Consider the following 12700-nt stretch of genomic DNA (forward strand, 5'->3'; position numbering starts at 1 on the left):
AGGTGGCATCACTTTTCACACAAAAACTTGTGCTTTTTGGACATCATATGGACGACCGTGCGAATACTTGCAAAATATTACATTTTAGATTATACAATGACAAGAGCACCCGTCGACATTCTACTGTATGTAGGAAAGAGAGATCAGATCAGACATCAATGTTTATTCTGGGAACGCATGCATGCATACAGTATGCATAATGTGTCAAAACAACTTTTTCGCTACGAGAGAAACCTCATACTTTTTTTTCCTAGATGTGTATTTCCATTTTTAATGCACACAGTTGTGTTTTTATGCTTTGGGAGGAGCGGCTTCTATTTGATGTCAACACTCCGTCTTTTTTCCACTGAATGTGGAGAAAAATAGACAGATATCCCCAGCTGAAATGCATTGTTTTGATAAACATAGACAGCTTGTTTCCTGTTCCTGTCTGCTCTCCCCTCCAGTGCTGGTAGTAGATCCCAGAGGTCGGTCTCTCTTTTCAGAGCCTTATTGATCTTTTTCCTCTTCTAACACAGACACCTCTCGCCCACAAACTGGCTTTTTTCTTTATTTTTGAGTGTGCACACACACTCATGTACCACCCATAAGCACACTGCCGACATGAGAGATCGCTAACTCTGTGAGTTATCTTACCGAATTGCACATATGCATGCACCCTTGCACGCATGCACACACACAGATTCACATGCAAACACGACAGAAAAACAAGACTGTAGGTGAGGGTAAGGTCAGCATTGTGATTATAAAATGACACACCTGTGCACACATGCTATAACATGTAGCCTACACACACAGGCAAACACACACTAAAGCTTAAGCACCAAACCCTGAGCGAGGTATGTACAGTACTGTAGGGAGTAATGTACGCAGATCCTCTTTCTCAGCCCTTAGCGTAACATTCAGTCAGACACATCCTGTTATCTCACATTTTAACCGCATTATCTGCACGCGCAATCTGCAATCTCATGTACTCTCTCACGCTGCGCATCATTCTCCCATTACTGAGCAAGCCTTTGTTGATTTTTAGGCTATTTCTTGCTGTAGGGCGCTGATCTACAAGCCAGATTACAGCATAGCAGTAGCATAGCTCTGGGAGAGAATTAAGATGTAACAAAAGCGAAGAAATCAGCCCGCTCGCATTCATCATCAATTCGTCTTGTGTTTAATTTCACACACGCAGACGCCCTGTAACCTGATTATGCCGTGTCTGACCGCGATCCATGCGCCCTTCCCCAGGAGCGTAAACACAGGGCTGAAACTAGATAGGTAGCCTACATTTGCCATCAGCACGAGTCTACATATGTAGAGAACTGTACACTGTATCTAATGTAGAACAATCATGCCTGGGGATTCACATGTTAAATTATGCGCCCATGCAAATTTACCCTTGTGAAACCGTCTGATTAGAATGAGGCAAGGTTGATGTAAAAAGGTTGCAGGCTAAAATATTGCTTCTCTTTTTGGAACTAAGTTGTTTTTTGATTAAACAAAAAAGTCAAATGTTAAATTACTGAATCTATACTACATTTATCACACTTCATCACACATCACAACTTAGCAATGGTTGCAGTTGACCTTTTCTCACTGAGTTTCCACTTCCTGGTTTGAATATAAACTTGCTGTAGTCGTACTCGCTGTAGCACCGGGTGTCACAGGGCGGGAGGACATGTTTAAACTCAAATGCAGTGGTGTAAAGTAACTTAGTACATTTACTCAAGTACTGTACTTTTATTTTCAAAAGATTTTGTTTTACAATTTTGATACCAGTAGTTTTTCACTTTTACATTTTGAATTCTGGAATGTTACTTTCTACATTCTATGTTACTTTTTCTATATTGTAGTGTTGATACTACATTTGAGTACATTTTCCACCACTGCTCAAATGTCAATTTTGTTGAGAAATCAGTTTGAAAACGTACTTGTTGAATTTGTAAAAGACATTACCATACTTATCACAGTATATTAGGGGTGTGCCGATACACTAATTTCACGAAACGATACGATACGATATTTGGCTCACAACTTCGATACGATTTCGATACGATACGATACGCACTTTTTTTATTATGAAAATATATGGAGGAGAAAAAAAGAAAATGCAAACAAATAATTCTGTTTTTGCATTATTCAGACATGCAAACTTGTAGCTTTTCAGCTACAATAGCCGTTTTGAATCCAAATAGTATGACACCTGACCCGAAAAAAAAACATGTTGTCACTCTTTTCACTTCGGGGCCGTTTGCATGCCTGATTATGATTGTAAAAAAAAAAAAGAAAAAAAAAAGGTTTTTTTTTTTCAAAAATGATATTTTTTTTCTCCCAAAACGATACATATCGTCGCGAAAACGTATCGCGATATATCGCGGGACGATATATCGGCACACCCCTACAGTATATATATTTACAATTTAATGTCTGGCTTTGTGCATGTGCATGTGCATGTGCATGTGCATGTGTGTTAAGTTTCTGGTGTATCACCAAAGTTCGCTGGTTACATTCATTCATTCTCTTTCAATCAGGAAACATGCACTGCTAGGCGCAGTTTCAATATACCTCATGCCCCCTTAAGAGCTGTGAATCTTGCACTTATCTTCTTTTGCTACATTTATATTCTTTGTATCATAGCTCAATCTTTATTCTATTCCTGGCTGCAGTAATTACTCAGTTCCCACTTGTATTTTGTACAGATAACTTCTCACTTATCCTAAATGGTCTAATGCTGTCTGTAAGGGTCGGGGAGAGAATCTGATATTTTCATGTGAGAATATTCAGACGCTGTGGTCAGACGCTGTCTCTGTGGGAGGGCATAGGAGGTTAGAATAAGGGATTGTTGCCACTGTGGCAGTGGAATTGAAATAGTCTCACAGTAGCCTACTGTACAAGTATTAGATATTTTTAATTGATTTCAATTTAACATTTGATTGAATACTTTATTAGATAGAAATGCAAACAGCACAGGGTACAGGATGGAATATGAAAAATCTAAAAGACCCGTTTCGTTTAATGACTATAGAGATACTGTGTACCGATTTGCAGGATTTTTTGACAAAATCTGTAGGAGTACTGTCAAAAAATATGTTTTGCACAAATTGGCCTCCGGGTGTCGCTATAAAAGGCCCATGTGAAAAATTTAGGGCAGAAGTTCGGAATCGGCATCCAGGGAGTGTGTGTGCTCACTTTCGCTGCGATTAAGGCAACGGTGGCGGAGATTAGCTAGTCACGGACGGAAGGACGGACGGACGGACGGACAGATGGATGGACAGGGGGTAAAACATACTCTCTCTAACCCGCCCGTTTGGACAGCTGACTGTCACGTCAGTGTATGACGTACTGTACTGTATGGGTCTGCATGACACTGTAAACAGCCACATAGAATGAGCATGCATGTAACCTCTCGAGTGTATCTGCCAGAACTAACTCGCCGGCTACGTATAATACGTTGTTGAAGAGTGATGGATGTACAGTAGTGACATAATGTGAAAGAGTACATGAATGGCCCTTTTTGTTACTTGATGTAAAGACAGGAAAGAAAAAAGTATTTACAGTTTTAATAGTTCAATCACACTGGACATTCAAAATTCAAAACACCAGATGTTGAGCAGAGGATATACTTTTACACTTAAGGTTCAGAGAACACGAGACCATCTTCCACCCGCTGTCTAATGGTTTGGATTCATCTAGTTTTGAGATTAATTAATCACAGCCTTTCTGATTCTCTTCCAGCACCACCTCTCCTACAGTCTGAAATACCAGAGCCCTCCAGTTGAGCACGTTCCCTGAGGTGAAGTTACGATTTTCCATGTACCGCTGGATCTCACAGGGCGAGAGGACATAGTCCCACATGTGGACGTCAGACATCATCCCAACAAAGGACTGAGCAGCATCAAACCAACGACCAAAAGAGTCCTGCTCCTGTAAGCATGGAGGAGAATCAATATTAGAGGGAGCATTAACAATGATGTTGCATGTACCCAACATAGACATTAAAGCAAAGCATACTATACTAATTTTCTGTACTATTTTTCATTGGATGTTATATTGTTTTATTTGTAAAGATGACCACCTGAAGGATGAAGGAAGGTAAAACCTAGTGTTATATTGTATAAGAGGAAACAGTAATGGTAAATTCCATAGCTGCTTGAGCTGCTCATTGAAAACAGGAACCATATTCATTTAGAATGAAATGAGCCAATAACTCTGAGACATTGTGAATATACAATATGCTCATTCAAAACAATAATTTGATATTTTTTATCAAGTTATTATTAGGTACCTACATATTTGTTATTACATCACAGCTACCATCTGATATATCTAGTACAAAATTAATAGATGCATGATGCATGTTTGCAGCTGTACAAAACTACCTGTCCTATTATGATGCTTGGGGTTCCTTTGATGCCTGCACGCCGGAGTAATTTCCTGGAAGTGGATCTTCCATCCACCCACACTTGTCCCAGTCCAGTTGTGTTATCCCAGGTGGCACACAAGTTTTCCCAGGTGTTAAGAATGCACTGTTGCCCGTCAAAATTCACAGCTGGTGTGTTAAAAACGTCCAGCTCAATCTGAGTCGTCCTCTTAAAGATGAGGAATGCGTTTGCATCGGAGGGAAGAGCCATGGAGAACAGGACGTGGTTCCTGGTGAGGTCTGTAAAGTACCTGAAGGCAGATGTATGATTATTATTTTTAAGTTCTGTATAGTGTTCTGGTTAGTCAGTTCACCTTTCAGTATAATGATTATTCAGAATCTAAATCTGGATATCTCCACCAGTTGCCCCTGTCCGTGTGTGTGCGGGGAGGCATGCGTTAATCCGACATTCCATTTCTCCGACTATGTGGCATCCGCGTGCGGTTAGGGTTAGGGTTCGGGTTTGGTATAAACTTTGCATACTTTGCAGTAGGCAAAGGATCGAAGAACCTCCACTCAATTATTATTAAAGCGTCATAAAGTGACGCTTTAACAGGCCTCTTTACATTTTGGGCTATAACTCTTGAACATAGGTTGTACAATCAAATACGTTCCGTGGATTACTTGGATAATGATGCAACTTCCCATGTAGGCATGTCAATTTCTGCCTAATTACAATGTTCACCATTTTGAAACATACTTTTTGCAACTATTCCTACAGCTTTATTTGTTTGTCTAAAACTCACAGAAATCGGTACACATCTCTGGAGTCATGTTATTCAGATTTTTTATATTATATTCTGATTCCATTCCATTCTAGGATTGCCTTCTAAACTTTGCAGGAGGAAAAGAAAATCATCAAAACAGTGCCTGATCTGGGGCCGTCCGCTGGCCTAGCGGTCCAGGTGCATACCACATTTATGCTGGTAATCCAGCTTGACAGCGTGTTGCGAGTTTGACTCCCGATCTCGACGACCTTTGCTGTATGTCATCCCCCCGTCTCTCTCCCCAAGGCACAAAAAGACCCAAAAAATATCTTAAAAAAAAAACAGCACCCGATCTACCCCAAATTTGAATCACACATTGATGGGCCTAAATCTACGCAGAGCCAAAAGCCATTTCACATACACCCATATGGGGTACCCCAAATTGTACAACTCCCTGTGCCATATATCATGAACGCAACGTCCAATCATCCCAAATCACTTTCACTTGTTATTATAGGGGACGCCACAAGCACGAAAAGTTGCACCCGGACTGACACTGCCCTGGGTAGGCAACCCAGACTTGGATCTCTGAGGCACTTTTCTAGTTCCAGATCTATGATGTATGTCATCCACTGTACAGTATGTCTTTACCGTTTCATGTTTGTGTGATATAGGAACTTCACACTTACATTAATGTTAACTTCTAAGGTTACTCCTAGCTCAACTATGAACTTACCTCAGGCAAACAGTCACAGCTGTGAATGTGTCTTGAGTTGTCCTTAGCCTTACATGAGCTGTGTTGGTCTCTTGTGGGAAGGTGAACATTTTACCTGTAAGGTCTAAACAGAAAATGACAAATGAAGACTACAATTTGCATCTGAGAAGAAAGAACAATTATATTATATAAAAGTGGCCAAAGTGACTGACATGTCCTTTGATTTCTTTTGTTCCTCTTAGAGGCATCCTACTGATCATTCCCACTAAGCAGGGGTCACCAACATAGATACATGGACAATTGTGTCTGTGCCATGTCTGTGTCACATGTTGTATTACTTTTTTTTTGTGTTCAATCCTTTGTGTTCAATCCTTTGTGGGGGAATCTTTGACAGGCATGTCATCTGCTGAGAGGGAACTGTTTGCTACCACGGTAAATGAGGGCAGAACTAGACAAGCAAGTAAAGCTGAACATAAATCGAGAGAAGGTGTTTCAAAGTGTCCAATAATAACAATAAAAACTGTAATAACACTACACCGTAGGGCTGCACGATATTAGGAATACATGCAATAATGCCATTACAACAAAAGATGGTTTTATTGAAAACATTGCACCTTGCTACAGCTGCTATTTGACAATGAATATACAGAAAACTTAGCAATACAGTTACTGTTACTGCTCCCCTTAAAACATTTTATTCTAATCCAAACAAAAACATCCTTTATACCTTGAAAATTGAAATGCGATATGTTTATTGCTTTTGCGATATGTGTATTGTGCATGTTGATATTGCGATGACAATATATTTTCGATATTGTTGCCATAATCCATGGAAAGCTTCGAACCACAGCCTGACGATCCGCAATCACCATAAGACCTCCAACCTAAAAGTTTGCTGCCCTCCGATCAAAGTTACGAGCCCTTGCTTACATCAAACTAGTTGTGACACTGCATTCCTTTAAAACCTGTCATGCCCCTTCCATATCTAATCACTCATCGTGTATAGTAGCCTACATTTCTGGTTTGACTCTCACCTTAAGGTTTCCATTGTCCAATTGGCATACCTTACATTACACCTACGCATGGTCTAAGACTTCCTCATCATAATAGCTGTTCACTAATGGAAAACACAATTATTGAAGCTTCCCTGACGTTTTTTAGTTTAGTTTAGCTGGTTTACCTCTGAAAATAACAACCATATGACCTATAAGCACCCACTCACCTTTGCAGCTAAGTGGCCCTTTTGCAATTTTCAACACTTTTACTTCTAATCCACTACATCTCAGAGGCAAATATTGTACTTTTACTCCACTATAATTATTAGAAAACTTTAATTCCTAGTTACTTTGTAGATTTTGATTATTATCAAAAAACATACATTAACCACTTCAGCCCTATTTAAACTTTGGCTATTTGAAAATAGCCGATCTACAAGCTCACAACGCGTAGATCTACTATTTTCAAAAGATTTTAATACATTTTAGAATATGATAACGTTCTGCATAATGAGTACTTTTACTTTTGGTACTTTCAATATATTTTGATGCCAATACTTTTTTACTTTTCATTACCGGACTTTTACTTGTAACAGAGTGTTTCTACACTGCAGTATTGATACTTTTAAGTAAAGAAATGTTGTACTTTTCAACCACTGTTCAACTTGTGATAGAAGCACTGACTGTACTGATAAGACCCAATTATTGAAATCCCAAACATGGGATAGACTTGGGCCATGCCACATTTCATGCCTGTATCAGGACTGCCACCTGCCAGTATACAGTGGATGACTTCTCAAGTCTCCAGGTTTTCTTTCTTTAGAATAGGTAACCACTTTAACCCTGCTATCCCAATTTTGGGCAGGTCATTTAAGGAGAATTTGTTTTGTTCTTTTCTTTACTGAGAACCCAATATGAAAATCTGCCCGTCTGTTCCAGAATTATTTTTGCTTTATTAAAAACACATCATTTTGCCCAGGAAGAGTTTAATCAACCCAACTGTATCAAACCTGTTGCTTAAAACATTTCTCATGTTAAAATACAGTGGATATGTATTTCTGGGGTCCAAAACATACTTTCCATTACATTTTTTGGGCCTCACATGTGCTGACAGCGGTCCCTGTATTTCAAAATATAATTTTGAAATACAGGACTCTCTTTATCCATCAGGACAGAAGTGACAACAAGAAGTCTAGATGTGCGCGAACCGAACCGGGTGCATATCATGAGACGCAATTACACTAAAAAACCCTCAGTGACAATCTAACCCTGAAAGTGTGGGTCCATTTGGTTGCTTTTGTACACGCTCAGTTATCACAAGTAATCAACTCAAATTAAAGGTAGGGCAAGTGATATGTTTTTGTTAAAATAAGTGTTGAATTGCTCTATATTCTGATAGCATTGCTATAGTGTTTGTTAAGTAACAGGGGTCTCCCCGTATCTCCAATATTTTCAGGTTGGGATACATTCAGGAGAAAGAACTCATGCAGGATACAAGATACAAGATAAACAGGTGAAATTGGAAGTGATGACACAAAGAAATGAGCGGACCCCATTGGAACTGGAACACTACACAATTGAAGCTTATAAATGGGTAGCCTACTCTCTCCTGATTGAAATTGGCAACCCACCTGAAAATGTATTTTCTGTTTATTGTAGCGCTGGAGAGATGCTGAGATCCCAGTTACAAACACTCTATAGCATTGAATACAAATCATTATATAGAGCTTTATCCTTTTAACAGAAACATTTTAGTTTTAATCCAAACACATCACTTACCTTTAAGGAGTAAATAAAATCTATCCATCTATCTATTTGTTCCACTGTATGTCTATGTGCCTGTCTTCCTCTCTCTGTATGGCTGTGGGTCTAGAATGTTACACTGCAACCAAAATCATTTCTTATAATTAAGTGTTGTACCTTGTGGAGTAGCATCACAAACCGCCAATATCACAAACAGCAGGAGGAACTTCATCTGGCATGAAAGAACACAAACAGATACCATGAAATATTATTAAATAGGATTAAATGAGCTACTGCCTGCAGGCCTGTATGAATAGCAGACCACAACTTATTTTGCTGTGTTTGTCCTTACCCTGCTGTGACTACAACAGTAAAAAGTGTATTCATTATAACTCATAAAATCACAGTAGCCTAACAAAGTATTCTGCGCACGTCTGGACCTTACCTTGTGCTGATCTGTGTGAGTGTCAGATTGTTGTGTGAGATTGTGGACTCATCGCCTCTCTTATACTTATTTCATCTGGGTCGAGACTGTGGATTTGCAGGTTCCTTGTCCTTTGTTCCTTGGTCGTCTGGTTCCTTCCTTTAGAATTGCAGTAACTAATATTCAATGGAGGATAAAGGAAGTCTTATCCTCCATTTAATATTAGTTACTTATTGTGAAATAGGATTCACGTTCAACTTTAAAACAATGTATTAAGTAGCAAGTAGCCAGACGGGGAGGGTGATATTGGTCATTGCACGTAGGAAACGACAGCAGTGACAACACAGAAATGTGTATGGGAGGAATCAATTGGCATAACGACTACATTGTGGAGAAAAAGTGGGTCAAATATTATTGGCTACTCTAAATAAAATAAAAAAGAAAGATAGAAGAGGTGTTATTCATGGAAAAATGAAAAAGAGACAGGATTGAAATGTAATTTAATGCTGTAGCAAGACTCATGCCCAACAAGAACATAACAAGTCCACATGTTGGGGTGGTGTCACTAAATTCAGAGTGGTAATTTATCTGCTTGCTCAAACCTTACAGCCTGCTGCTCCATTGTTATTTTTTCAGACATGCTAAGCGCTAACCATTTCAGAACGCCAGAGTCATGGGTAGAGAGAGAGAGACCTTTAACCAAACCTGTATTAACATTCTGATTACACTCAAACAGATCATTAGGACATTCCTACCCATTCAAGAAGATTCGACTAAAATCATAGAGTGTTAATTAGGGTTGCCAACACCCAGAGATTCAAATAAGGGACACAATAAGGGGTCAAACCCCCAAAACCCCATAAATGCATATAAAACTATTCATTATACCTATAAGCTATAACACAATACAAACACAATGGTCTTACACCTGCATTAGGCTACTACATCATAAAAGATATTTTTGGGGGGTTTTTCTGCCTTTATTGATAGTGGGCTGACAGGAAATGGGGAGAGAGATGGGGGGGTGACACACAGCAAAGGTTGTCGGGATTGGGAGTCGAACCTGCGACACGCTGTCTAACTGGATTACCAGTTTATGTGATATGCCTGAACCGCTAGGCCAGGGGGTGCCCCGGTTGTTACAAGCTCTATTCAGACCATAATCACAAGGAAATTAAATGCAACTTCAGCCATACACCAGATATGTATTGTGTATGTATGTATGTTTTGCAGTTTGACATTGGCAGTTGTTTGCAAAATGTGAAAACGTTAATAACAAAAGTATTATTTGGAAAAAGGTATGAAATAAGTATGCTGTACTGTACATGATTTGAACCTCCAAAATGTACTTACTCACTTACGCCTACTACCCCTTCTGGGGCTGTTCCCTCCAGTTGGCTCCAGGTCATCTTCATGGTCTTGGTGTCTGCCTCCAGGTCTCTGCGCCAGGTGTTTCTTGGCCGACCCCTTTTCCGCTTGCCCTGCCGGTTCCATTTTAGGGCTTGTCTGATGATGGTACCTGCGGGCTTTCGCAGGGTCTGGCCTATCCAGCGCCATCTGTGTTTCTTTATTTCTTCTTCTGCGGGCAGCTAGTTTGTTTTCTGCCAGAGTTCGCTGTTGCTAATGGTGTCTGGCCATCGGATGTGGAGGATCTTCTGCAGGAAGATCCTTAATGAAGACTTGAACTTTCTTAATGGTACTGTAGCAGCTGTAGTTCTTCACGTCTCTGCTCTGTATAGGAGAACTGCTTTGACTTTGGTGTTGGAAGTCAGTTCCTTTGAGCTCCAATGTTCCGTAGTTGCACAAATGCTGCACGTGCTTTCCTGATTCGTGCTCTAACGTCAGCGTCTGTGCCACCCTGCTTGTCAATAACACTGCTAAGGTAGTAGGTAAAGGCTTCGACTTCTTCCAATGCCCCGCCATCCAGCGTGATTGCGTTGATGTTGTTTGCTGCATTGGTCTTGAGGATCTTGGTCTTGCCTTTGTGGATGTTGAGTCCCACTTGCCCCGAGGTGGATGCCACGTTGTTGGTCTTCTCCTGCGTCTGTTGTTGGGTGTGCAACAGTAGTGCCAAATCATCGGCATTGTCCAAGTCGTCCAGTTGCGTCCAAGGTGTCCACTGAATCCCGTGCTTTTCTGTGCTGTGGAGGTCTTCATTATCCAGTCAATGGCCAGCAGGAAGAGAAAAGGTGAGAGCAGACAACCTTGTCTGACACCGGTCTTCATTTGGAATACTTCTGTGAGCTGCCCACCTTGCATGTCAGTCCCTCATAGGAGTTCCTGATGATGGAAACAATCTTGGTCGGCACCCCGTAATGTCGGAGAAGCTTCCAGAGGGTCTGTCTGTCTAAGCTGTCAAAGGCTTTCTCGTAGTCCACAAAGTTAATGTTCAGGGGCGAGTTCCACTCTATGGACTGCTCCAAGATGATGCGCAGTGCTGCAATCTGGTCTGTGCATGATCGGTCCTTGTGGAAACCAGCTTGCTCATCCCGGAGCACTGTATAATGTTCATATTGATCCTATTGATCCTCTCCTCTCTTCTGGCTATTTTGTCCAATATGTTAAATAAGATATATATTTGAAAAATGGTATTAAGTAATGTAATTGTAAAGTATACATGATGTCAACATGCACGGTGCATAATTATTAGACTTAATGTTATCCTTCAACCAACCATTTTCCCAGCGCTATTTTCCCATCAATCAACTGACTCGCTCACACTCACACACGCGCACGCACGCACGCACGCACGCACGCACGCACGCACGCACGCACGCACGCACGCACGCACGCACGCACGCACGCACGCACACACACACACACACACACACACACACACACACACACACACACACACACACACACACACACACACACACACACACACACACACAGGGGGTGCATTCACTTGCTCACCTGCTGCAGGTCTTTCAGAATATCCAGCACAGTGTTAATTGGAGCTGTTATCATCTCAGCCTTGGATTTTCTTTGCAGTATTTGAATCATTAAACATTACACTGTTCAGCTGGTTAGTGCAGTCCATGCTGTTGCAGCTCAGTCCGTGTCTAACTAACTATAAGCTAGTATGATATAGGCTACTAACGTAACCTCACATGCAGCAACTTCTTTTCGGTAGAGCGGTTAGATGCACCTTTATTTCGTGTCGCCCGCTTGAGTATGTCTGTGCCAGCATGTTCTCCCTCAGATGCACTGCCTGGCGCACGCACAGAAAACATATATTTTTCCCCTTCCCTTTACCCGGGACAAGTGACGCCTGTACGGGATGCGCCTCTTTAGGTCAAAATACGAGCGGCCCTATTCTGGGCATCGTCTTACCCATTATCCCTAAACTTCTTTGCCATGTTTTACTATTTATAGCCAATCTACATCGACACATTGTGAGCTTGTAGATTTGCTATTTCAACTATTTGAAAATGTTTTTCAAGAAGTTTAGGGATAATGGGTAAGACGGCGCCCAGAATAGGGCCGGGGGTGTCCCGGCTAATATGGGACGGTTGGCAACCAGTGTTAAGATATCTAGAGGGCGGACTGCCCCGCCCCAGCTATTAATTTCAATGAAAGTTGCTCACTGTGTTTGAAGTGAAGTGGATAACCTCTTTGCCCAAACCCCAAACCCCTTGCGCTGCGCATGAGCGCAGCGTCGCGATTATAATTATAGATGAACATCCAGAAACAGATGGGATG

At 41.0% G+C, this 12700-nt stretch overlaps 1 protein-coding gene across 1 annotated transcript; it reads right to left on the bottom strand.

The window, feature by feature from the left end:
• Positions 1-3582: 3582 nt before the first annotated feature.
• Positions 3583-10552, bottom strand: LOC311041736 (C-reactive protein-like; the record flags this gene model as incomplete). Its single annotated transcript, XM_084052220.1, has 6 exons — positions 3583-3915; positions 4371-4662; positions 5855-5957; positions 8749-8803; positions 9017-9027; positions 10357-10552. The coding sequence occupies 6 exons, from the start codon at positions 10550-10552 to the stop codon at positions 3697-3699; spliced, it is 876 nt and encodes a 291-aa protein (XP_083908346.1). The 3' UTR covers positions 3583-3696.
• Between the last annotated feature and the right edge of the window lie 2148 nt (positions 10553-12700).

Source organism: Gymnoscopelus microlampas (genome assembly GCF_963454915.1).
Source record: "Gymnoscopelus microlampas genome assembly, chromosome: 3".
NCBI lineage: Eukaryota > Metazoa > Chordata > Actinopteri > Myctophiformes > Myctophidae > Gymnoscopelus > Gymnoscopelus microlampas.